The sequence below is a fragment of the Heloderma suspectum genome, chromosome 4 (assembly GCF_057233095.1).
Source record: "Heloderma suspectum isolate Gila_16-S chromosome 4, 16-S_ref, whole genome shotgun sequence".
NCBI lineage: Eukaryota > Metazoa > Chordata > Lepidosauria > Squamata > Helodermatidae > Heloderma > Heloderma suspectum.
The window spans coordinates 144,019,680-144,047,571 of record NC_139461.1 but is presented as its reverse complement, the minus strand read 5'-3'; the positions used below and the strand labels follow the sequence as shown (position 1 = coordinate 144,047,571).

The 27,892-nt window shown below is 45.0% G+C and overlaps 1 protein-coding gene across 5 annotated transcripts in view; it reads left to right on the top strand.

The window, feature by feature from the left end:
* SLC24A3 (solute carrier family 24 member 3) overlaps window positions 1-27,892 on the top strand; it is a 269,195-nt gene that overhangs the window by 225,335 nt on the left and 15,968 nt on the right. For all 5 annotated transcript variants that reach the window (XM_084850757.1, XM_084850755.1, XM_084850753.1 and 2 more), the window contains 6 exons: window positions 5,401-5,561; window positions 6,978-7,257; window positions 9,473-9,639; window positions 13,065-13,179; window positions 15,543-15,655; window positions 27,781-27,846. In XM_084850757.1, coding sequence (XP_084706883.1) covers window positions 5,401-5,561; window positions 6,978-7,257; window positions 9,473-9,639; window positions 13,065-13,179; window positions 15,543-15,655; window positions 27,781-27,846 — 902 coding nt within the window. The remainder of the gene's footprint in view (window positions 1-5,400; window positions 5,562-6,977; window positions 7,258-9,472; window positions 9,640-13,064; window positions 13,180-15,542; window positions 15,656-27,780; window positions 27,847-27,892) is intronic.

Below are 27,892 nucleotides of genomic sequence, written 5' to 3'. Positions count from 1 at the left end.
TGCGCTCTCTCCCGGAGTGTGCTCAAGTTCATATTCATTGCATCGGTCATGCTATCTAGCCATCTCATCCTCTGCCGGTGAGGCACATACTGACCTACAATAAGGCCTCTTTGGTTATGGTGCCCTACCTCCGGAATGCTCTACCTAAACCAGCTCATCTGGTGCCTCGTCTGATAACCTTTGGCACCAAAGGCTTTTTAGATACCAAGTTTTTATATAATGTTTCAATCTGTTTTTCTGTTCTTACTGTTTTATGCTGATGTTATATATTTGTTTTTGTCCTTATTGTGTTGGTTGCTTGGGGAGGTTTTATCTGAAGTGCGGATTAGGACCATCTTAGTTAAATATAAATAAAACCCTGACCCAGCCAAGGCTCCCAGATGAACGTACCTGAAGGTTTAGACACATGGCTATGTTGCTCACACTTCACATGTTTGCTGCAGGAAATACTGGACGTACAATAAGGCAATCATGATTGTACATGGAATCATAGGGGTGGAAGAAGCCTACAAGACCATCGAGCCCAACCCCCTGCTCAATGCAGGAAGCCTGATTCCCAGGCAGACTCCCCTCGAGGTAGTAACCAGGGCTGACCCTGCTTAATTTCTGAGATCAGACAAGATTGGGCACAGGCAGCCCTTCAGCAGTCATATTTGCCAAGTAAACTGATCCAGTGGTTTGAAACAAGAAAGGGGTAAGATAATGAGGTGTATACCATCAACATTGTCCCTAATTTGAAAAGCTCTTTTCTTAGCCAGAAGAAACAGAGAAATTAGTTCAGACAAGCAAAGCATTGAATTAAGACTGGGAGCTGGCAGCCACCATTTCTGCCCAGAACCCCACTTTGAATGATGGTATGTCATGATGTACTGTCACTCAGAAGGGTGATTGTGGCCACCAGAAGAAGTAACACTGCCCCCTGTTTTCAATCAAGATGCCATCCACCATTTTTACTTGCAGACCAATGGGAGTGGGGTATTTCTGCTCAGCCTTATAAGTAAGAACTTTCCCCACAGCTTAACAGAGGTACATGAAACAGCAACTATGCTCTGCATGTCTAGATGGCCAATGCCTGAATGGGGAATGTCTGCCATCTTGAGTTCTACAGAAGAAAGGCAGGATATAAACACCATGAAGAAATAATTCTAGAAATCCATTGCCCTGTGTTGGCTGTAGCAGTCTCAGTGATAGGGCTGACCACAAGGCCAAGTAGTAAACCAGGCCAATGCTCCAGCAGACAGCCTTCAGTTCAAGGGGGTTCAGGCAAAGGCAGAAGTGACCAAGGTAACAGGGTTAAAGCACAGGCAATCAGTCCAGAATAGGGAGTCAGGCAAAGCAGGAATAGTCAAATAGGCAGCAGTCAGATGCATACCCAATCCAGTGGCAAAGTCAAGCAGGGGTCCAAGGTCTGTAGCAGCAAGGCTCAGTCCCAAGGCAGGAGGAGCTGGTGAGACATTGCTTCCAGCCACTAACAAGCTCTGCCTGAAGGCTTTTGCCTACAGAGGTGCTGAGCCCCACCCAGGCTCAGCTGCTGTTCATTAGAGAAATCTGGCCAGAGCCCTACTCAAGAGGAGTCACTTTGCTCCCAAGGAGACCATCTTTGTCAGCAAGCACTCCTTCTTGCAGGAGGCCAACTGGCTTGTCACTTGAGGCCACGATGCTCCTGGACGTCCAAAGTCAGAGTCCCCTCCCCCTGACAGGGAAGGACCTGCAGCAGTCTCCCCCGCAGGCCCAGCTCCTCCTGGTCTGGTGCCAGCGACTGATCTAGTGTGCCCTTGGTTTCTGGAGGCTCTTGTTCTTCCTCTGAGGAGGATTCCTCTACTCAGGGCATGACACCCATTCACACTGGAATTAATCACATCATTAAGGAAATACCCATCACAAACTGAGGTGTGTCCAATGTGCATTATCTTCCTTTCTTGATTATGATGATGTGATTATAGTGGAAAGGCAGGATATAAATGCATATGTATAATAAATGTGTGTAGCCCTTTTATGAGTGTTCAAAGTGCTTCACATGAGTTATCTCAATAATCCTTACAAGAACACTGCATGGAATTATACCTGCATGGTGTGAAGAGAGTATGGGAAGAAAGATTTTTCTCTGTTTCTCATAATAATGGAATTCAGGATCACCCAATGAAACTGATTGGCAGTACATTAGGGTCAGACAAAAGGAAGTGCTTTTTCGTAGAACACTTACATTATTACACAAGGTGTGGTGATGACCATTGGCCTAGATGGCTTTCAAGGGGAGCTTAGACAAATGTATGGAGGATAGATTAGTCAATGACTATTAGCTCTCAGGACTAGTTATTTATTTATTTATTTATTTAATTTCATTTCTGTACCGCCCAATAGCCAAAGCTCTCTGGGCGGTTCACAAAAATTAAAACCAAACAACACACAATAAAACAATTTAAAATATATAGAACATTAAAACCACAATATAACAATACAACCACAATAAAACCTAGCAGCAGTGCAAGAGTTTAAAATACAGATTTAAAACAACAAAGATAAAAATTTAGAAAGCTAAAATGCTAAAATGCCTGGGAAAATAAAAAGGTCTTCACCTGGCGCCGAAAGGAATACAGTGTAGGCGCCAGGCGAACCTCACTAGGGAGCTCATTCCAGAGCCGGGGTGCCACAGCAGAAAAAGCCCTCCTCCTAGTAGCCACCTGCCTCACTTCCTTTGGCAGGGGCTCACGGAGAAGGGCCACTGATGATGATCTTAAGGTCTGGGCAAGCACATATGGGAGGAGGCGATCCTTCAGGTAACCTGGCCCCAAGCCGTTAAGGGCTTTGAATGTTAACACCAGCACTTTGAATTGGGCCCGGAAATGGACTGGCAGCCAGTGCAGCTGGAAAAGTACTGGCGTAATATGAGCTCACAGGCCAGTCCCTGTTAACAATCTTGCTGCCCTATTTTGGACCAGCTGAAGTTTCCGGACCGTTTTCAAAGGCAGCCCCACATATAACGCATTGCAGTAATCCAGACAAGAAGTTATCAGAGCATGGATAACTGTAGCTAGGCCATCTCTGTCCAGATAAGGGCGTAGTTGGTATACCAGCCTAAGCTGATAAAAAGTGCTCTGTGCCACTGAGTTCACCTGTGCCTCAAGTGACAGTTCTGGATCCAAGAGCACCCCCAAACTACGAACCTGATCCTTTAGGGGGAGTGCAACCCCCTCCAGAACAGGTTGAATATCACCTAGCCGGGCAGACGAACCACCCACTAACAGTACCTCCGTCTTGTCTGGATTGAGTTTCAGTTTATTAGCCCTCATCCAGTCCATTACCATGCCCAGGCACTGATTCAGAACAGCCACTGCCTCACCTGGTTTTGATGAGAAAGAGAGGTAGAGCTGGGTGTCATCTGCATATTGATGGCATCTCAGCCCACACCTCCAGATAACCTCCCCCAGCGGTTTCATGTAGATGTTAAACAGCATGGGGGATAAAATAGAGCCCTGTGGAACCCCATGGCATAATTGCCATGGCACAGATCAATAATCCCCCAGCACCACCTTCTGGAATCGGCCATCCAAGTAGGAGCGGAACCACTGTAGTGCAGTGCCTCCAACTCCCAACCCAGACAACCTATCCAGAAGGATACCATGGTCGATGGTATCGAAAGCCGCTGAGAGGTCCAGGAGAATCAACAGGGTCGCACTCCCCCTGTCCCTCTCCCGGCAGAGGTCGTCCCACTGGGCGACCAAGGCAGTTTCCGTTCCAAAACCAGGCCTGAAGCCCGATTGAAATGGATCTAGGATCTTCTAACTAACTGGAATCTTCATGTTCAGAGGCAGGGTGTCTCTGAATCCCAGACAATTAGGGCGGGGGGATGACAGCTGGATCGGGCTCCAGCCTGCTCATGGGGTCCCCAGAAGCATCTGCCTGGTCACTGTTGGAAACAGGATACTGGATTGGATGGACTTGTGGTCTGATCCAGCAGGGTTATTCTTACGTTCCTGGGAAGGTTAGTATAATTATGCCTATATTGAGGAGTGGGAGCTGTTAGTGACTTGCCAAGCCAACTTGTGAGTTTGTGGCTGAGGTGAGATTTGAACTGGGGACTTCCTGACTCATATGTCATCCTCTTAGGCTGCAACCCCATATGCATTTACCTGGGAGTAAATCTTGTTGAGCAGAGTGGAACTGCTTTCTGAGTAGACATGCATATGATAGGATTGTACGGTTAGCCACTACACTACTCTAGATCTTTAGATCTGCTGGCAAAGTTTTATAAAACCTCATAGTTACTAAGGGAAGTAGTAAGTTCTCTGTCTGAAAAATAGTATGCTGCTACTACACATTTTGAAAACTGAGCTGTTGTTTGTTTTGGGAGTCTTTGGTTTAAGGTTGGCAATAATCATTCAAAAACTGCAGGTTACATCTTTTGTGGTTTGTTACATGTTAGTTTACAGTGTAGCAAAGCACTCAGTTCAGCATTTATACTGTGAAGAGAGCCTCATGTTATCACTATCAGCTTTTAAACTGTGTACAGATGATAGCTTTTCGGGGAGCAATCCTACGGCCGCCAGTCAGTGGCTAGACGGCCATAGGATATGTCGGTTTCCAGGTACTAACCTTGGAGCCCGCACTCCAAGGTCGGTTCCTGGAGAACCGACCTCCCCACCACCGCCATGCTGCCTTGCAGGCAGCTCGGAACAGCTCCGCTTGGAAGAGGAGCAGGGAGCAGCGAAAACGGGGCATTCTGGGGGGCATTCTAGAGGGCGTTCCTATGTGTTGCCCGGCAGCCACTTCCCCCACTCCACCTTCCGTGGCTAGACAGCTGAAATTGGCTGTCTAGCCACAAATGCAGGGTGGCTAAAGCGCAGAGGGGACGATCCCCTCCGTGCTTCTCCTGCCCTGCATTGGATAGGCAGTCACCTCCAAGTTTGGAGGTGGCCATCTGTCCCCATAGGATTGCACAATAAGATGCTTAAAAGTAATATGATGGAGCCATTGCTGCCTCTAGATGCATACGTTCATCTTTGTCTTGCTATGGTTTCCAGTTACACAGGATTTGTAGGCTTCTGCAGTGTACTTCAAAAAACTGTTGCGCCAGAGAGCATAAAGTGGGGGTGGGGATGAATGAATGAATGAAAATATATATATATATATATATATATATATATATATATATATATATGAATGATACAGTTGATAAATGGAAAGAGCAATGGCAGATGGACTAAATGCAGCTATTAAGGTTCTAAGTTCTTTCAGAACTAGACAGTCTTCAGGCATTTCTAAAACTTAGGTAGAAATTACTAGAATTGGTTATTAAGAAGTAATGTTAGGGGACACTAATGCATGGCAAACACTTAAGATAACAGAAACTTCTGATGATGCAAAATATTTTTTCCCTCCTACTCTGTGAATTATCTTTAGGAAATTTCCACCGCAAAGCTTCCGTGATCATGGTGGATGAATTGCTGTCTGCATATCCGCACCAGCTTTCCTTTTCAGAGGCTGGGCTTCGGATAATGATAACTAGTCACTTTCCTCCCAGAACCCGACTCTCCATGGCCAGCCGCATGTTGATCAATGAGGTATATTCTATGTTTTGTTCAAACGATGCACTCCATCCCTTCCTCCACCTATGATCTGTAAACTGGAAATGAGTCTGTGGCACCCCTTGTCTGCTCCTAAGGCACCGTTCAGAAGGGTTAACAAGGGGGCATCTCTAAATGATGCCCCCCAAGGCTGACCATACCTCTTATTGTACCTTTTCCTCTCACCTCATACTGTGTGGCCAGAATCTGTATCACAGCAGGGTGGGACGGGGTTGTTTTGTGTTTTGTTTTGCATAGCAATATCCTGTGTGCAGTGATTGATAAGCTAAGCAAGTGTCAGAATAAGCCATATTGGGCTGCAACATGGGAGTGGAAGAACATGAGCTGCACTGGCAGGGTGGAGGAGGAACTCTGGTGCTGAGAGATTAGAAGGCTGTACTGAAAGCATATGGTGAAACAGGGGAAAAGAAGTCCCCAAGGGAATCATTCAAACACAGCCTAGTCTTGGCAGAACCCTAGAAACATTGTCCAAAAATATAGTATTGCTTTGTTTTCAAGACAATGCTACAGGATTGGTCACTTTTGTTCACATATTATAGATGGGGAACAGTGATTGTGAATTGACAAAAGGTCACCTCATGAGTTTCCCGAAGACAAGTCCCATCCATTGTCCCATTAATCCTGTTATCACAGGGCATTTCTGCCCAGAACAGAGCAGAAAATACACCATCTTACAGTGTCCTAAATATTTGCATAATAAAGTATTGCACTGATGAAATGGTGAGATATTTGGTTATTGACATTAAATACATGGAGACATTGTTATTTATATTGGCATATAAGAGCCTTTAAAAGTAAGGCTGCAGCCTTTAAAAAGTTAACCTACTGAGTAAATCAACTAAAGCTTTAATTTTAATTGGTGGGGCTGAAAAATTAAGAGCACAATTGTTTATTTCTTGAGGCTATTTTGGTTGTGATGGGTTAATTTAATACAGCATGAGATGGCCTTTGCATCTAACAAGGAGTGATAGATTTTGGAAGTTGTCTTACAAAAGTTCATGAATCTCAAAAGGGTGTCAATATTGAGGGTTCAATAATAGGTAGATCTATGTATACTTAATTGATTAATTCATTGTTTAGTCCATTAAAAGCCAGATTATTAATGATTATTTAAAAATTTAAACAATTCTTTGCATCTTTGAAGGCTAGCAAATTCAGCTTTTATAACTGAATATTGAGATTCTCATGGAATAAGGTTTGCAGCGGGTTTGTACATCAGCACAATTTGTAAGAGCTCTGAAATCACATGAGATGACACTACTATATTATTTGCATCAGCTAAAATACTTTCAGTAATTAATTTGGACATTTGATGTTCCATTTCTTTTCTTTTAGTCTCTTGAGGTTTTTTAAAAAAAATACTTATACATGAATCTTTATTTCTTCCACCAGAGACAAAGACTAATAAACAGCAGAGTATACACCAATGGAGAATCAGAGGTATCCACCAAGGTGCCTATCAAACATACCGTGGAGAACGGGTCAGGACCCAGCAGTTCTGCTGATAGAGGTGCAAATGGAACCAGAAGAGATGAGGAAGCGGCTGAAGCAGGGAATGAAACAGAAAATGACAATGACCATGAAAACAATGAGAATGACGAGGAAGACGAGGAGGAGGAAGAGGAGGAAGAAGAGGATAATGAAGGTCCTTACACTCCCTTTGATCCACCCTGTAAGGAATTCTTGTTTCACACATCTATTTCTGTCTGTAATACTTCAAATCCTGCATTTCCAAACATTCTTGAAATACCTACTTAGACAGTTTGGCTAGACCTGCTTCAGATTATTGCAAGCTATTAGAAAGGCGAAACAAGATGGGTGGGGGTGGGGTGGAGTGGGGAGCTGTCTACATGAAACCTCTCCCCCCTCTCCATCACGTTCCCTTTCATGCAGCCCTGCCTAAAATTAATTAATTCAAATTAATCTACTATACAGAGTTCATTGGATCCTTTGATTCTTAAAGGGTAATAACCCAGTCTCATAACTGCTGCAGGTTTCACGTTACAGCCAATGCTTACATGTGATCTTGAAATATAAAGTATTTTTCCATTTAGGGGAAGAAATTCTACAATCCATTACTCTTGTTTTAAGTTCTGCTTATATTCTCACACCCCAAAGCATGGTATTAGGTTGTACTCCAGTTATACAGGCCCTTGAGGAGAGTCAATCAAGCCGCTTTAGTTGTCAAGCAATTAATATTAGTAGCATTTAAATCTCAGTGTACACCATTAATAGCTGTAATGACTATATAGCAGCGAGAGGCAAAATAGTCTGATTTGGTCCTCCGTCACTGAATGTTTGGGAACTGATGGGCAGAGCAGAGCAATGATCCTGCTGCTGGAGGCTGCTAATGGTAGCATAACAGCGGGGTAATGTCATTGGAATTGTCTGTGCTACTACCAGAAGAATCAACAGTGAAACAATATCACTATAAAGTACAGGGTACATACCAATACAAACAGGTACTCCAGTAGAGTCTGTGGAACCCATTATTCACAGTGTAGCATGGTGACAACACCCCCTCATACCAGCTGCGCCTTCCGCTGCTGTGGCTGCGTGTTACACATCACATTAGAAGTAAACATGTGGAAATCAGGCTCTGTGTGTTGGGGATTCTGAAAGTTCCTGCAGAGACAGGCAGAGAAAGCTGGAGGTGATTGCAAAGCTATTGGCTGCCTTTCTACATCGTTTATATGTGCTTATCTTATTTCTCCATTAGTGGCTAATTTTCTATAGCATTTGGGAGGGGAAAGAGCAGGGGCTATTAGCTGCTATGGCAATATAAGCAGAGAGATACAGTGGATGGCCAAAGGATGACAACGGCTGTCGAATCCCCTCCTGGGGTCCCTTCTTTGCGCTTGTCTCTGGGAGGCCCTTCAGAATTCCCAGCAGCCAGTCATCCTGCCATATACATGACTTATTTTTGCACTGTGAGTGTAATGTGGAGCCAGGAACTAGAGAATGCATAACAAGCATGAAACATGAAGCATTGAAGCATGGTGTGTTTATTTCATCCAGCCAAAATCCAAGGAAGTAGCATTTGGGATGGGTACTGAAAAGAAATGGTATAATTCCAAACTCTAGATTTATTTTGTCATTTGTGAAGCTTAATTGTGGTATTCCATTAATGGGGCTGGCTATGGAGATGTCTCTTCCATTTCACTATCTCTTGTTTCAAAGGTGAGGCTACTGTGTGGGCCTGAACTGCTCCATTTCTCATGTCCTTGCAATTTTGTATATACATTTTCCTAACAATAGCCCTTAACACTGCACTGAGGTGACTTTTTAACCATTCAAAAAAAGGAGGTCATTGTCAGGGTGGACACTGAGCCCATAGAATCCCAGAGTAGTTCTGATTCTGAGGAAGAGCAGTCGCTCCTGGGAGAGGAGTGCGCTCCTCTTTCCCAGGACCAACAGCTGATGGAGATTCCTCCCACCAGCATTCCTAGTTTAGTTAGCAGTCCAGGGAGTGACCAAGCACAGATAGTAGACTTGGTGGATGCGCGACGCAGACGCAGAGAGCGGCGCCAGATGGAGGGCGCGGAAAGGAGGCGAAGTGCCAGGTTGGTGCGCAAACAACGGCTGCGCTCAGAGGCTCCAAGGGAAAAGGGGAGGGACTCTCCCTAGTCCTTAAGTTCAGGGGTCTGCCAGTAATTCCCTTTCAAACGGGGACCAACTGTTCCAACTTAGGGCATAGGTACTGTGCTGCTCAGATCTAGTTGCAATCGGTATAGTTGTTAAGTTGTAAAAGAAGAATAAAGCTTTGAAAGGAATTCCTTTGTCTGTGTCTGGACTTGGCTGCTGGTTTAGACAGAGAGAGACCTCCAAGGAGCCCTTGACAGTCATAAGGAATATAAGGAGGAATTACTTTCATCTTGTTTTTGCAGCTGGCATAGTAGAAATTGTCAAGTGGCTGTTCACCTGGCCTCTGTCTCTGCTGTTGTACTTCACGGTGCCCAACTGTAATAAACCCCACTGGGAGAAGTGGTTCTTGGTCACTTTTGCTTCCTCTACTCTCTGGATCGCAGCCTTTTCCTACGTGATGGTATGGATGGTAAGTATTGGGCCTGAAGAACTTCGGAGGGCTTTGAGCTTAATAGGTGTCCTGTTCTGTTGTGAGTATCAGAACATAAGAGGAGTCCTGCTGGAGTAGACCAAACGTACACCCTGTTTCCAAAAGTGGTCAGCCAGATGCTTCCGGGAAGCCCACAAGCAGGGTATGAAGTCAGTAACCGTTCCTGATCTGTCCTCCAGCAACCCATTAGCTAGGTACCATTTAAGTATTGGGACTAACAGCAAGGCCCCATCCTGTGTGAATTTGTCCATCCCCTTTTATAAGCTTCACATCTTGCAGAAGCTCATTCAATACATAAATTATGCATTTTGAGATGAAGGACTTCTCTCTGTCCTAAACTGAGGTCCAGAGCCTCAGCATTTGGGCCTTGCTGCAGGACTGAATTTACCCAACATTGCTATGGAGCAAAGTCATGTATAGATATGGCTGTTAGTTCTCTGCTCTACAAAGTTAACATTCTGTACTATGGTGATTCAGATTCTGTGCTCAGTAAAGGTCAGTTCTGCAACCTGCATATAGTAAGCAAATGAAGCAATCAACCTTCATTTCTTTGTTCTTACAGTAAGGTACTCCACTGCTGTGAGGGTGAGCAAATAGCAACCCTCTTCTCTCCTGAACAACAGACAAAAGTCACATTCGGATGTAACTTTAAGCCATGCTGGCTTAATAAGCTACTCACAGTAGCTTCTTTTTTTTAAATAATCCACGATGGCCCGCCATATGAGTGGGCTAATAAGGTGTGAGTAGCTTATTAAACTACTGTGCGTAATCTGAGCCATCCCCCACCCCCTCCCCTGCTGCAGTCCTCCTGCCTGAGCAGTGGTACTGTTTCACCCATTGACAAAGGAGTGAAAATCCTGGGTGCACCAAAAGGGCCTTCCTTAGTCAGGACACACCCGGTCCACCATCAAAAACCCTATGCAATTGCCCCGGTGCAGCAAAAAATCCCAAGTGCACCAAAAAGTGGGGGGTGGCTATAAAACCTTGGGGGTTTGCAGGTTCAGGACGAAACCTCATACAGAGCTGTAGTGCTCTTTTGCTCATTTGCCAAAGCACTTTCTTGCTTAAAGTGCTTTCTTGCTAAAGCAGAATTGCACATTTCTCCCCATAGACATTACTGGCATAGAGGCTTTAACATGTTCCCAATACCGCAGTTGCAAAAATGCACAAATGCACAAAAGTGCAAAGGATTTTCTCCTTTTTAAAAAGGAACAGAGGCAACCGTGGAATAGGGGGAAATAGGGGAAAAACATGCTCACTTTTCACCCTATCCCAGCAAACTGTCAGGGAGTTTTCATTACACAGAGAACTCACCCCAAAAACAGAGTGACGGAAGTGATCTGAATCGTTCTTGCCACATGACTCTGTAGGCGAGCAAAGTAACCCATGGTACCCAACAGAGGGCACAATAACCCAGTGTGGGTTAAGCACTGTGGGTAGGGATGTACGAAAGTCACTTACCTTTTCGCAGATTTGATTTGCGGTGGGGGGGAGGCACTCTGTCCCTCCCCCCAGAATCCTCGATTGGGGGAGAGGTGATCCGGTCCTCCCTCTCAGAATCCTGCCCGGCCGGCTCCGCTCCACAGCGGCTCCGCGGAGCAGCCAGCCAGGGCTGTCCGCAGCCGGAGTTCCAGCTGCGGATGGGCTGCTCCGTAGCGGCTGCCATTTGCGTCCAGCCAGGCTGCTGTGATAGGCTACATAAGTATTTACGTAGCCTATCATGGCAGGCCTAAAAAAAACAGCGTACGCAAATGGTGGCGGCTACGGTGGCCACCATTTGCGTTCCCTATTGTTCGCCGTTTTATCTTACGTAAATATTTACATACGCTATTACAGCGGGGAAAAAAGGGGAACACAAATAGCGTAGTGGGCGCTATTTGCGTTCCCCTTCCTTTTTTCGCCGTAATAGCCTATGTAAATATTTACATAGGATAAAACAGCGAAAAATAGGGGACGCAAATGGCAGCTGCCGTAGAGTTGTTTGGGTATTTTTGCTTGCCGTGATAGGCTACGTAAATACCTACATAGTCTATCACGGCCTCTGCAGGGACGCAAAAGGCATCCCTGCGTTAGCCGTGATAGGCTACGTAAGTATTTACGTAGCCTATCACGGCTATGATCAGGAAGCGAATGGTGGCCGCAGGGCAGCCGGCATTCGCAAGTCAGTGCGGACGGCAGCAGGTAAGTGCTCCATTTTGCGCGCCTTTCGTGGGTTGGGGGCTCCGTTCCGCGTGCCTTCCGTGGGTTGGGGGGGGCGGGCACTTCGTTCCGCCATCCCTAACCATGGGTTATCAGAGTGGGTTATTTTGGCCAAATGAGCTGTCGTGCATTAAAAACTGCCTGACAGATGACACGATAACCCACGATGGTTATCGTGTCATCCAAATCCAGTCAAAGAGAGAGCTAGAGGCCTGTTTCTAGCTGCTTTGGGGACTTGCAGCTACTATAGGTGCCACAAACCTTGTAGCATGTATACTTGTAGCCTTGTCATGAAGCAAATACATGAACTGGAAGTCTGAGGCAGTACAATTGGCCGGGGCAGTAACTTTTCCTAGAACGTTCTCGAAGTGAAACTTTCACTACACTTCCTGCTACTAGGAAACAGTAGGTCCTACTGTGTGAGCTTTCCTTGGGCAGCACTTTTGCTTCATCAGCGGAGGTGAAATACTTCCTTTCGCATCCCTGTCTAGTTACTTGTGCTTTTGCTGCCCAGGAATGTTAGGGGTTGAGGAGAGGACTAAATGTCATAGTGAAGCAGAAGTAGACCAGTTAAAGGAGGAAATATTTCAAAGGGGGGATGCTAATGAGAAACTGATAAAATTCCATGTAAATATCTTGTAAATAAAATTAATTTGGAACATAACTCTTTTCATCATTTTCTTTTTGGGTTGAAGTTTGGAAACTGCCCTATAAATGTGCCATACCATGAAGGCACAACAGAAGACATGTTACAGTATGTCTAGATGCACGTAACGTGAGTGGTGAGCCTGCTGTGGATCCACAAACAACCATTTTCAGCCAGACATAGAACCATCCTTAGACACTTGGGTCCTTGTTCCCAGCAGAAGCTGGCTGTAGAGAATGCTGTTTGGCTAGCCCTTGTGACAATCACAAAACCATTCCCCCTGCAGTGTTTCTTTAAAAAATAATAATAAAGTGCCTTTATTATTATTTTTAAGGCACGGGGTAAATATTTAACAGTAAGCACATACCAAATGGCTCAGGTTTGGGTTGTTTTTTTAAAGTCAAAAGCCTGCTTGAAGTATGGAGGAAGGGGTGGAGAGAGAAAGGAAAGCAGCCCTGCATTTGGAGGTGAAGTAGACCTCTAGGCTCCTCTAGGTAGGCATGTCTGTATGCACTCTTAATGAGCTTGGGCATCCTGACAGTTCATTTCATTTCCCTAGGTCACAATCATTGGCTACACTTTGGGTATTCCAGACGTGATCATGGGGATCACGTTTCTGGCAGCTGGAACCAGCGTACCGGACTGCATGGCAAGCCTGATTGTAGCAAGACAAGGTAGGTTTGTAGTATGTTAAAACATGGATATCAAAGAGCTGTTGAAGCTCTTCCAAAGAGAAACATTACTTTTGCTTTAACATTAATGGACAACAAATACTAGAACAAAGAACATGTACTTGCAGTGTGGGATACCAGTCACCCCAGCATTCAGTTTCCCAAGATTCTGCCTAGGAAGAGATTGGAAGGGGCTCCAGATTTGCATTTTCTCTCCCATTTTCCTTCTCTGCCCCTCCCTGCTCCCTTCACCATGGGTAGAAAAATATGAGTGAACTGGGGAATTCTACAATCATTGAATGCAGGATCTCCATGAACCTGCAAGGCTGAATTTGTAGGTTTTGTATTTTCACCTTTACATGTATTCATTCTCTCTCTTTCTCTCTCTCTCTCTCTCTCTCACACACACACACACACACACACACACACACAAATCATACTGCCAAGGGCTCCAAGGGGTCTGCTCCAACTTGGGTGAATAAAAAAAACTAATATTACAGTAGATAGAAGTCAATGGAAGTGATGTACGCTAAGGCAAAACATTTCTAATTATACATATCCCCCAGAGAGGGTCTGAACGGGCACAGACTAACCAGGTGGGTGTCTCCATGACAACAGAAGGAGAAGCCAATCGTGGCTTGCCCAGATTTTTCAAGGAGCTGGCTTTGCTCTGCGCAAGTCTCCATGAGCGAGTGTATTGCACCTCTAAAAGTCGCTTCATAGAACATACGTCCGGCTGGGGGGCGGTGTTTGGAGTGAACATCATCTGACTGGCAGGGGCTGCTCAACCAATAAGAGAGGCTCCCCCCTCCAGGCTCCCCCCCCTTTCTCCATTGAGAATAAGAGAGGCTCCCCTACATTCAGGAGGCAAGCCTCAATGACCACAATGGGAATTACTTCTGAGTAGACACTAATTGGTTTGTGCTGGGAAACTCAGGGACAGGAAACACCCCTTGAGTGGCTCATGGTGAAGGGCACACCCCTGGGCAGGGCTAGCATACCCAAGGTCAATGCGGGGGTTGGGGCACACAGCAAGTATACCAGGGAAAACCCAACTTAAGGAAACGAATCGGACTTTAAGCAGTGTCAGGAAATCCGGGTGTTCCCTGATAAGCTCTGGAGTGGCTGCTGGATGGCCACAAAGTCATATATCCCTAACAACCTCCAAACACAGCCGGCTCAGAGTAAATCGCTCATGGAGACACCCCCCAGAAAAAGATTTTTGGGGGTCATTGTTGATTGCCCAGTGAAAGTAGCCACTCAATTTGTGATGCTGGTAGAAAAAACAAATCCCATGCTAGGAAGTATTAGTGAAAATGGTCAAGGGTTTTTTAGGGGTTTTAATTTAGAAAAAAAAAACTAAGAACTGGATTGAGATTTATAAAAAAAAATACTAATGTTGTCAAGAAAAAGAATCTCTCTTTCTATTACAACGCTAGACTTTGGGGGTGCCCATTAAAATTGATTGTCAGTAGATTCAGGGCAGCCACAAAAGGAACACACAATGATGCATAATCCTTAGGGAATTTGCTGCCACAAGATGCAGTGACGGCTTTCTAAGGAGATTAAACATATTTATGGAGGATGGATCTATCAGTGGCTATTAACTTTGATTGCTAGCTGTAACCTCAGTGTTTAAAGAGAATATACCTTTTGCATATCAGTTGCTGGTGAGCAAATGATGGGGATAAGTTGGTTTCTTGCCTTGCTTGTGAACTTCTTGGAAGCACCTGGGTGGCCAACAGAGAAATGGGATGCTAGATGAATCTTTGGTCTGATCCATTAGTGCTCTTCTTATGTACTAAGAATTCTTATTCAGTGTGCAGAAAAGAGGGGAGTGGGAACCTTGAAATTCTTTTATGGGATAGTGAAATGACAAGGGTGGTGCCATGTCAGAAAACATCCTCTTCGTCTGTCTGTCTTCAAATTAGCTCAAGAAAGGAGAAAGGTGCCTGTGGTGAATGGATGGAGGTGCAGGAATTTAGCTTTAAAGCAGGGGGGATGGTGCTGATAATGGAGATAGAAAGATGGGATGTTGGTCAATACACTGGCTGGGGGATTATGGGAGTTGTAGTCCAACACAACTGAAGGTCATTAGGTTGGGGAGGGATGGCGTAGTATATACTCCTACTGAAATGCAATTGTGGATATTTAAACCATTGACTCCAGTGAGCAAATTAGACTGGTGTGAAATGTTTGCTGTGGATTGTCGACAATATTTGTGTAAACAGAGAGGCAAAACTATGGCCATCAGGAATATTCTGTGAATAATTGCTGAACCTGTGTATTCTGAACATGTGACTACCAGAGATGGTGAATTCCTCTCTGCAGTAATTTTTCTTTATCATGCTTCTGTGTTTCTGCAGGGATGGGTGACATGGCTGTGTCGAACTCCATTGGAAGCAATGTTTTTGACATTCTCATTGGCCTTGGCCTCCCGTGGTCTCTACAGACTCTGGCAGTAAACTATGGCTCCTATGTAAGTCCTGTACTTCCCTGAACTTCTCTTTCTTAGACACACACTTCCCTTTAGTCCCTTTACAAAATCTACAGGTGCTTTTGAGTGAGGTATACATAGAGATCCCCAGGAAATTATGGTTTATTATTTGTGAATATACTGAAAGACTTACTTGTGAGTGTATAGATTCCATTTTAAAGACATAAAATAAATAGTAAATCAGTAAAGAAGAGGTCCATTATCAGGACAAGTTTCTATTAGCATTGACCAGTATGTTAAGCCTCTGAGTAATACAGGCCTCTTAATCAGGCAGATGATTTCAGTATAACTTGAAAGTCTTCATCTTTGTATAACAGCAAGTCAGTATAATAAAGTATATTATCTTACTTTTTTCCACTCTGGGTCCAAAGTAATAGTTACTCATTTCAGTCTATACTAAAAATACATAGGCAATGACACCATATTATTCTCTGCTTGTTCAGTGATTGGCAGTTAATGAAAGTTGCTTATTAATTAAGTGTACATAATTAATTGCTAATTATATATCATATTCACACATATGACACTGAGCACATCCTCTTTATTAATAAACAGGACGGAAGAAACAGTGCATCTATGCAGTTCTTTTTTGATATACATCTGGGGGGATTCCAAACAGTTTAAAGGATAACCAAACCGTTCAGATTATCCCACTACCTGGAAGACTTGAATTGATAAGAATAAAACCAAATTCAGAAGTCAAATATGAAGTTTTCCCCTTAAGAATGGGGCAGGGGGGACCCAAATACGCACAGTGGAGGATAACTTTCTATACAGAACCATTGCTAAGAAGGGTTTAGGAATTAAAGCAGATAACAAGCCAAAGAAAATGTGTTCCTATGGAATAAAAGGCCAGTGCCATTTCAGGCTGTAATTTGTAGAAGCATGAGCCCTAACTCAACTGTAGGCTGACCCAGCAGCCAGGGCAGCACATACATAGGCAAAGTCCAGCGTTCAGGCTTCCCCTCCTGAACAGATCAGGGCTGCTGGTGCTGAACTGAAGATGCGGGGTCTCCGCATGCTGGATGGGACCAGGTGCCACTTGTACAACCCTTCTTTGCATGTGCAATTCCTTGTTCCATTGGGGTTACATGCACAGAGCCCTGCTTCCATGTGTCTGTGACTCTACCAGGAGCAGGGCAATTGCGTTCAGGACTCGGGAAGAAATAGTACTACCCTGGGGAAAAACACTGCTGTTCTGAGCATAACGTAAAGAATAATATTGACACGTTTGAAATGTTTTGGAGAAGAAACAACTTTTAAGGCAGGAAGGCTGAAGGAACTGGATATATTTATCCAAAAGAAAATAAGATCATTGGCTGTGTGTGTGCACGTGCGTGCGTGTGCGGGCAGGCAGGCATGCACTCACATGCTTTTTTCAGATATTTTGAAAAAGGGAACCATTCACACTCCTTTCTGGACAGAACTAAAAGGGATGGTTTTCAGGGGCGGAGATAGGAAAATCAGCTTATATCCTGACACTACATATTTACTTCAAAATATACCGGGGTGTGTGCTTATTTTTTTACATTCTGATACTTTTCTCCGAGCAGCGCAGGGTGGCATACCCAGCCCTCCATCATTTTAAACTCCCTCCCTCCCCCAGCCCTGTGCAGTATGTCAGGTTGCGCGACCTTGAGCTTCGTGGCTGAGTGGGATTTGAACCTGACTTCACTTGATCTTGGTGCCAAGCTGGATGTGATGCTATTCCTATTGTGGCATGCCAGCTATTTCTTTTTTAAAAACATGCAAGGACAAGCAATGTTGGCAACCTCATGTCCAGTTTGGTTCTCAGTCCAACATGCCAGCCATATACCACACTGACCTGGTTTGGACAACATGACAACCCACCATGGGTTAATTAACCTTCACACCGCCACTGTTAGTGTCATCCACCATTATGAATATGCAGACCCTTGCTGGGGCTTATCGTGTGGTCAAACCCGGGTAGAGGGGGTTATTTGAGGGTTAAACAGGTAGGGCCATTGTCTATTTGAGGGTTATGCAGGGGTTGTTTACGCCTCAAATAACCCCGCCACCGGGGTTTGGACAAGACAACAAGCCATGGCAACCCCTGGCCGGAGCTTGCATGTTTATAATGGTGGCCAGAACACACCACAGCTCCTAAAAAGGTAAATTAACCCATGATGAGCTGTCGGGTTGTGCTAACTGAATCACTGACCCAAGGAGGGTAAGGGGAGACATAACAGAGATCTACAAAGTTATGCATGGTGCGGAGAATGTGTGTAGGGAGACATTCTTCTCCCTCTCTCAAAATACTAGACCTGGGGTCATCCTATGAAGCTGATTGGTGGGAGATTCAGGACAGATCAAAGGAAGGACTTCTTCACACAACGCATAGTTACACTATGGAATTCGCTACCACAGGATGTAGTGATGGCCACCAACTTGGATAGCTTTAAAAGGGAGTTAGACAAATTCCTATCAGTGTCTATCAATTATAGGAATGTGAGATGTCTATCAAAGACGACTAGGCTTGATGGTGATGTGCTACCTCCAGTATCAGAGGTGGTATGCCTACGTACACCAGTTGCTGGGGCACATGGGCAGGAGGCCGCTCTTGCATTTGTGTTCTGCTTGTGGTTTCCTGGTTGACAGCTGGTTGGCCACTGTGTGAACAGAATGCTGGACTAGATGGACCCTTGGTCTGATCCAGCAGGGCTCTTCTTATGTTCTTACTGACTCATTCTTTAGGCAGCAGTAGTGTAAAATCCTGGTCTGTGACATTGTGATGGTACCACCAAACATTTATTTTCTGGCTCAGGAAGAGTCTGGATTGGCCAGTTAAGTCCATCACTGGGAGGAACTTTCTAAGTGTCAGAGGGAGAGGTGAGACAGTGAGGCCTGGTCCATTGGCCTGCCTGGGCCAGCTGCCATTGGGCTTCTCTTCTCCCAGAACTGTCTCCTGCAGTGATCATTCCACCTGGTTACTGTGTAACTTTGTTATGGAAGAGTATGGAGGGGTTGGTACCTAAATTTCTCTCATTTTTCTTTCCTTTTTCCTATTGTTTCATGCCTTGGACTGTAAGCCATTATTTCAAACTATAAATTGCTTTGAGTTCTTTGGTAGAAAAGAGATAAATAAATGTAGTCAGTAAATACAGTATATAAATAAGTGCAGTTCAGCCATGAACCTTATGAGTGGGAGGAAAAGGAATAATTAATTAGGTGTCATTACACATAAAATGAATCCTGTCAATCAGAAACCACTGGAATGTTAATTCATTCCAAGTCTAATGGAATGTGTTAAGACGTTAACAACAAAGGTATGACTGAAACTTTTCACCATGTTCAGCAGAGAGAGTGCAATTGATAGTGAAGCCTTTAAATATTCAGTGCTTAGAAATGTATATCACTAAAACCACAGCATGCACTCATGCTCACCACTTAGAAGATCTGAGTGCTCCATGGTAATTGCATGAAGCCACATGACCACAGAAAGTTAGAAATGGCAGGAAGGTGTTATTAACAATAAGGCAGTATGTGCTGTGGGGTGGGGGGTATAGTTCACCCAGCCCCCTGAAGGGACCCTTAAACTTTCCTTTTTCTGACCATCCCAGCTAGTTGCCCAAAGGCCGTTTGGTCAACACCCATATTGCTGATGCTACTGCTAGTCCTACTATTTACTACTACTCCCTCTTCCTCTACCGTATGGGTAGCTGTCCACGCTGCACCCATTTTCTGTTCCAGAGTCAGTCAATTTATTTGCAAGTCAAAGGCTGTTAATAAACCATAGATCTTTAGTTTAGGGTATCAGATCTTTAGTTTCTGAGGATCCACAAATAAGATAGTATCAGATCCTTTGTGACCAAAGACTATCTACCATCAAATACTGCTGTTAGCATGGTTTGAAAATGGAAAACTAAAAACGTGTCTAAATCTGGGAAAGGTAAGATCTACCAAATGGTTAGATTTATGAAATCCATAAACACTTGAAAATTTAGAAGATAAAATGGCCTGCTGATCCAACATATTATTTTGATCAAAAATCCATTTCCTCAACTCTGTCTTAGAAAGTGAAACAAAGAGGTCCTCAGAAATGGTATGATCAAAGAAGATTATTAAACCTACCGACCCATAGTATGCAAGGCTGAAGGCTAATAAAACAGAACTTAGATTAAAAAAAAACTTATTAGGTAAATTTTTCAACTTTATCACACAATTAAGAATAGCATGGTGTACTCGAACTCTGATTGTGGGGAGACCCACTTCCAGCCAGACCAATGCCACTGGGGTACCTGAAAGTAATGCCAATGTTTTTTGAAGGAAATAACTTTGAAAGTTCCACCCCCAGCTTTCATGCTTGCAAGTAGACATTTGTTCCTGAACAGGCTATAACTTCCACTCCCAGCTGGGGCCACAGCAGCTAAAACCTTCTGCCCCCTTCCCCCAGGTTGGCTGCTGAGAGGATACAGCCACTTGACACGTCCACAGCCAGCTGCTGCTTCTCTGCTTCCCGTATTATTCTGCTTTCATCTCGGTCCCCATCTCTTTTGCCCTCTTTCTCTGACACGGGCCCCACTCCCGTGTCCCATGGTTTCAGTGTGTCAGGAATCTCCCGGAGCACATTAATGTGCCTTGAGAAATAAAGTAATCCACCAATTAAAGGCTTCAGTAAACCCAAAGAGGATTAGTTTAGGAACCAGTGCAATAATGGCTGTGATCGATGAGTCCTTGCCACAGACATGGCTTCTCTTTCAACTCTGCCACATCTCTGTCATGACTTGAGCCCACAGTGAGTTGTGAGATTTGAGCCAGGGATTCGATCTGTGTTCCACCACCTGATTTTGGCCAAAAGGGAAAAATGTGCAAAGGCCAGGCACACCAGTCAAGGAAGCCTTGTAGGAGTGAGTCAAGTGATGATAATCCCTTACCGATATAAAAGTTGCTGGGTCAAACTTGCCAGCTGATCTGAGCAAGTAGGGACCTGCTCAGCTGTGAATCAACCTTCAGCACTGCACAAGAAGCAGGTTTCACACTGACACACTTTGACTTCCCTTGCCCTGTTTCTCCTCTGCCTCACTGTACCCAAGCATGCCTTACCCCCAAGGCCTTTCCCCCTGAGCTGGCAGGAGCTGGGTATCTAACCCTCTGGAGGATTGGATGTTGGTGTAAATGCACATGCAATTCGCATACAGCCACAGGTGTATATGTGCCTTGATGTTAAATGTGACTCAGAATATCCTGGAAGCAATTGTAGAAAAAGAAGGCAGGGTAGCAAAAAATTTACATGATGGCAGCTGTGAGCAGTGTAAAGTTCATCACTGGTCTTGGAACAGAGAGGGAACATAGCCTACAAAGCTGTTCTTTTCCACTGTCTACCCCAAGAGAGACCATGGGCCCTGTTTGCCTGTCAGGACAGACAGCCCACCGTGGCTTAACTTACCCTCAGGGGCTCTTGTGTTGTGCTGGGCACCTGGAGGTGCCATTTTTGCAAGGTACCTAGAGGTGCCCAGCTTGCCATGTCATGCGAACCCAGGCAGCAGGGGTTATTTGAGGATTAGACAGCTCCCAATAACCCTAAAACAAGCCATAGGTTAATTGAGGGTTGTCTAACCCTCAAACAACCCTTGCTGCCTGGGTTTGTATAATGTGACAAGCCACGGCAAGCTGGGCGCCCACAGGCATGTTGCAAAAGTGGCGCCTGTGGGCGCATGGCACAGTGCAACAGCCCCCTGGGTAAATTAAGCCATGGTGGGCTGTCTTGTCATGTGAACCAAGTCACTTCATAGGAATTAGGCAGTGCACTCATAATATTTGCCAGCAGGAAGATCAGAAATATATTCGTGGTAACAAAGGAAGCTTTTGCATATATGGAACCTTTAGCCAAATTGCTTTTGTCTTTGGCAGCCATTCCTCAGTTCCTCTTCAGCCGAGTGCCACAGCAGAACTGGAAAATGGAGTGTGCCATTCTTCCTGTTATCAGGGTTTTCCTTTCCTGTTGGTTTGCACTGACCGTTTTCTGTGCAGGTAGAACACCAAGGGAGGCTGGGTGAGCCGCAGGGCTACTGAAATGTGCAGATCCATGGTGATGGTACTTTAATAAATGGAAGATGCCTCTTAGACCGGGTGCAAATGCTCACTGCACTGGAGCCACTCTGCAGCTGGCGGAGAGTGGAAATGCCTCCTGCCACATCACTATGCACATGACCTCAAATGTGAAGTGAGCACTCCACCAGAGGCTTTGTGTATAAGATTATTCCCACACAAAAAGAGTGTAAAGAGTAGGAACGCAGGAAGCTGCCTTATGCTGAGTCAGACCACTGGTGCATCTAGCCCAGTGCCGTCAACACTGACTGGCAGCAGCTCCCCAGGCTCAGGCAGAGGTTTCTCCTCCCCTTCCTGGAGATGCTGGGGATTGAACCTGGGACCTTCTGCAGGCACAGCAGGTGCTCCGCTGCTGAGCTGCAGCCCCTCCTGTGCTTGTCCAGTCAGGTGCTCTTGTGTCATAACTGCATGGTCTAACCCAGGGCTCAGCATGCCAACGATCTCTGGATCTAGGAAAAACACTGGTGGTTTTATAGGGGAGCTTTCCCCCATTCTTGGTATGTAATTTCCTGATCGAGCCCAAGGGATGCACAGTCAGACACCGTGGCTGGTAATGGCTGTTCGTGCCATGCTGTTTTCTTGCAAGTCGGCCTGTGCTGCCGTACACAGCCGTGCAGTCCCCACTTGCCTGTCAGTGGTCAGAAGGGGGGAAAGTTAAGTGGTGACCAGCATGTAATCCAGGCAGTGAAGTATTTTATAGCCAGCAGGGGGAGTTGCTTCTGTGTTTTATTTCTTTTTCTCCACAAGTTGTTCTTTGTGTGCGTACTCCTCATGGATTTCTTTTTCCTCATGGATTTTTGAACGATAGTTTGAGTTGTTCTTTTTCATTCCTCTGCCTCTGCCAGCAACATGGCACAGCTGAGGCATGTGAAGCACACCTCACCTAACACTTCAACCCCACGGGTAATTATCTCTTCATTTGTTGGTTGTATGAGAAAAGTGCCAACAAAATTTTTTGCCCAGTGAAATCTGGTCTTTGTTCCAGGAAATACAGCTGTGATGTCTATTGCAGGCAGTTGAGCTTCCTGACAAAGTGCATTCCAGAACAACAAAGCCATTATTGCCAACTGTCCCAGGAAATTTTCCCCAGGGAAATTAGCCTTTTTTGTTTACTTGAAAGACTTTTAGATCTGATGTCTAGCAAGAGTACAAAAAAACAGAGTGACTCAAGGTTTATTGGTGCCCTAGGCAAAGTAAAATGCTGTCCCCACTACATCTTATTCTTTGCTCAGCACCATAGCAGCAGCACATTAAATAATACCAGGCCAGACTATTTGTTGGTCTAGTCCAGAATTGTCTTCTGTGCATGGCAGTGGCTCTCCAGGATTCTCAGGTCTCCTGTAACCTGTCATCTGATCATTTTGAGCTTTTCTACACAAGGCTGTTAATTGGCTGTTAATCTGCTGTATCTACGTTCAGTTTTGTCGCAGAACTGAGATCCGAGCACTCCACAAGGATCATGTCCTTTTCTCCTTTTCTGCTACATAAGCTCTATGTGGCACTGTGGTATAGTGAAATAGTGCAAATACACAAGGGGAAAACATGCTTTCTTTCATTTTGCTGCATGTTTTTACTCTAAAAAAAATTGTTGAAAGTGCCGGTTAGACACAGAAGTGAAACTGGAGGGTCACAACGTCATCTGAAGAACCTGTAAAAAAACTATGAGTAGGGAATGATGAGTGCATGATAACTGCCGCACGTAGAAGACTTAACTTGAGATGCGAAGATTGAACCTGAGACCCTCTGCATGCAAAACATGCTCTCTGAAGAAGGCTGTGTCATGGTCCCAGGTGTCATGCTGCCCATGGAATCATCTTCAGAGGAGGAGCCAGAACCTTCAGAGCCAGTTGGCCCAGGGAACAGGCCATCTCAGAAGACCCTGGCACTACCTGAGACAGTCTGGGGCCCTCAAGGGTGATGCCTTCGGATTTGCCTCCTGGAGAGGCAGAGAGCTCAGCTTCTAAGGCACAGGGGGACGCTGGGCCACCTCCTGGCCCCCGAAAGCACTGGTGCCTTAAGAACCTTGATAGGACAGAGGCTTGGCGATGGAGTGCTCGCTTACTGAAGAGGACCACTCATGAATTGGGCTCTTATGAGGACATCTGACACAAGCCTCTTAATGCAGTGCAGCTGACCCCTGCGTGGGGCTCCTGTAGCTCTAGGTATATCAGCTCTCACTTGTAACGTGAGAGCTGCTGGACATGTTTTTTTTCAGCTCCATCTCTGGTATCCTGTTTTCTCCCTGACCTTGCTTGAGCTTCCATGCTGCTGACCCCTGGACTCCTACCTGACTCTGCTTTCTGCCTGTATTTCTACTTCACTGATCCCCTGATTTTTTACCTTGGCTGTGCCTCAGTCGTCTCGCTGAAAAAAACCTATGTGCCTAGTAAAACTGTGCTTGACCATTTGCCTGCTAAAGTGACTTCTCTATTGTATACATCCCTACATTTGCTTAGCAAAGAGCCAGTTCACAGCAGGACAGGCTGAACTAGGGAATTTCTTCCCAGGTGGCCAGTGGAAGTTTCTTGATCATGTTCCCTGGAATGCATGTGATATCAGCCTAGGAGAGGAACTGCTAAGCTGCCTCTGCGCATAGCCTAGAAAAATGCAAGCAATCTCCCTCAGACATTCACACGGCTGAGGCAGGCAGCCTTGGAAATAAGATGTGTGAATAGATTTTCATTGTCCTTTAAACTTTTACATATAACAGCTGTATGGTGGGATCTGGATCAGGACTATGGGGTAATGGAGTTTTACATATAACAGCTGTATGGTGGGATCTGGATCAGGACTATGGGATAATGTTTTCCATTGAAAATCCCACCCCATCAGTTATGCCCATATGTTTTTTCAATCCAGGCAAATAGCGGGGGGGGGGGGGCTTTTCATCAGAAAAATGGTACAAAGGCAAAAACTTAACCTGTCTCCTTCCATTCCATGGTCCCAGTCTGGATCAGGGTCCCCTGCAACTGCTATCTTAAATGTTTTAAAGACAATAGAGATGCATTCGTGTGGCTCTGTCATCACATCCAGTCTGTCCCTCACAGTGTTGAGGAATCAAGAGATGTACATTGCACACATGAACCAGCCACCTGAATAGACAGTGGCACGGCTAGGCATGTGGGGCCCAGAGACCCTCTGATGAAATAAAGATGGCAGGTGCTCAGCTGGCCTGGCACTTTCTGAGCAGTGCATCTGGCTGCCTGATCGAGGCTGTGCATGCTCAAAAAAAGACAAAATGGCTCCTCCCAACCCAAGCACAATTAACCGGTAGGTGGGTGGAGAAAGTGGCAGAGCTTAGCAGGAAAGCAGCAGTGGATAGGAGTGGACAAAGTGGTGGTGTGGAGGGAGAGAGCAGCCAGGGGTGGTATACAGGGGAGGTGGGTGGGGCACATTGCCCAGGGCCCCCTCATACCTGGCAGCTGTCAAACTGAATAGCCCTCTGTCTATGCAATCAACATAACAGAGGTTCGAACTTAAGCAAGTCACCACTTTTATTAGACGAATGGCAAGCTTTTCTACAGTACAGCTTCAGCGAAACTCTGCCCCCGGGCCTAAATAGTTACTCCTGGACTCTCTATTAGAGAAGGCTTGTGCAAGGTAGAGAAGTTGCCACCCAACTGAACATAGGCAGCTACAATGAAACCCAAAAGGTGTCTTAAACCCCTCCCTTAGGGAGGTTCTCTTTTTGTGGTGAGAGGCTATTTTGGCAGACCGTCTCAAGCCACTCCCTACGTCTGCCCGCTTAGACCGATGATGTGCCCATGCATCAACCAAGTCATGCCCCTCCTCCTCCTCCTTGGAAGGGACTAGGTTTCCCACAGGGGCGGGGGAGAGGCAGCATCTCAGTCTGGGCCACCTGGTTGTCATGGCCTTGGGTAGATTCTTACCCAACTCCTAGAGACTCTTGGGGAGTTTTCTCCCCCATTCTCTGGTCTAACTGCTCTAGTTCCAGCTCTGAATCAGAATAATCAGAAACCACAGGGGCCCTGGTCTCAGTCCTGACAGCAGCATTCCTGTGAATAGACCCCAAGAGCAGATGGAGCCTGTCAGGGTTCCCCTTATGACCTGGACCCCTGGAGCAACTCCTTAAGGATCTCTTGCCCCCTTAAGAGTCCCACCTTCTTTTAAACTTCCCCTTCCCAGTAACATGGGGTTTAGGCTGTAGACATGGGGTGATTGACACTCTAGACACAGAGTTTAACCACAACAGTTTACTAGTAAATTAAAGCAAGTAAATCACAACTAAAGGTATTTACACACTAGAGCTAAGTGATACAAAAGGCACTAGAGAAAACAAAGTTGTAAAATGCAAGTTCCTTTACCCTAGCTGTACTTGGCCTCCTCCAGGCTGCTTCTTCCTGCTCCCTCTTCAGGCTCTGGTCTCCTGGCTCTGCTCATACTGCCTCTCTCTCTCTCTCTCTCTCTCTCTCTCTCTCTCTCTCTCTCTCTCTCTCAATCTCTCTTTATACCTTCATTTCAAACCTGAAGAAATGAAACCTAACTGGGGCAGTGAAACTACTCCTCTCAGGGATACCCCTCCCAACAAAAAACTCCCTGTCTAAGCCTGACCTTTTTCCTTTGCTCTGTAGGCCTCAAACCTTCACAGGGCCTATCAGATATTTTTCCATGAAGACCATTGCCTATACCCACTCTCATTTTGTGCTGCATTTGAATTTTGTGATACTACCTTATTTTATGCCTACATACATACATAATTTCTCCAGATGTGCCAGTCAGGCAGGGGGGCACCTGTCAGTGAGCCAGTAGTCTTTAACCTTTTCAGAAGTAGGACCCATGTTTAATCCAGCATGGACCTCACTCTTCATTTGTTACCATATGTGTCTTTCTTCTCTTAACTTTTTACCCTCTTATTTAAAAAAAAATTGAGGGGGAAAAATAGTGGTGCTGATATGTAATCCACTAGTTGAAGATCAGTATCTTAAGCCATGTCCTTTGTCTGGATAATGCCATGAACTTCATATGCATAGCTGGAAAAAAAATTATGACTTGTTTTGCATCCCCATGCTCTAACTCTCCCATAAGTTTGTTGTTTTTTAAACCCAGCTCAACCCAACTCAGAAATGGGTGAGAATATGCTACATGTGTAATGTGTGGTATCATTTACTGAGCTGGCAACAGTAGACTACTTTGATGCTGAAAATTCTGATTTGAATTGCTCATTAGATTGAGGACAACTTTACTAAGCAAGAAAAAAGTCCAGCTGTTGAACAAACAAGGGACACATTGTTAACGGTGCATGAACTTTTATCCTCAGAGTTATTTTGTGGCGACAGATGAATGCTTTTTCTCTCCTCTTTCTGTACATCTGTCAGCCCAGCTGAGCAACCAAGATCTGGAAGTCATCCCATCACCTTTGGAAGAAGAACAGTGCTCTGCTAGTTCTCCTCTGAGCCCTCAGAACAAATGGCAGTTTGCCATTTAAAATATTCTCGCTCTCTAACCAAAACAAAAGCAAGCCAACCAATACTTAGATGATGTCCCTTATAAAAATGTCTCAGAAAAACAGTTGTGTTTCATGTAAATTGACTTGCTAAATATACAACTCAGTTGTAGCACCCCAAATTGGGAACCTTCCAAGAGAGACAGAACTGGCCCCATTGCTGCTCACTTTTTCATGAGCAGCAAAGACTTATTCCAATGGGCTTTTGCCAGATACTGCTTTTAACAAGGTTTTGACTACTACTGCTGCTCTTAGAATCTCGACTGCAATTTGCATTTAGATTATCTTGTTTTAATAATTGTAAAATGGCTTCATTATTTTTATAGAAAAGTGGGGTAGAAATGCAAGAAATTAACAAATAGATCTACAGACCAAAAACACCCTCCTGCAAGATGCTGTGGATCAAAAGGCACCAGCGATGCTCGGAATACAGTATTCTGTTTGATCTAAAAGGATGCAACATAATGGTCTTACCTCATTTATATCTTCATGATTACAATTTTATATTGTGTTGGAGTTTGTTAGAAATGAAATGAGTGACAGAATTCTTAAACCAACTGCATTAACTTTTCAGATTCGATTGAACAGCCGAGGACTTATCTATTCTGTGGGCTTGCTTCTGGCATCGGTTTTTGTCACCGTAAGTATATTATCCTTTTGTTCTTAATGTTTAAGATAGTGTCAAT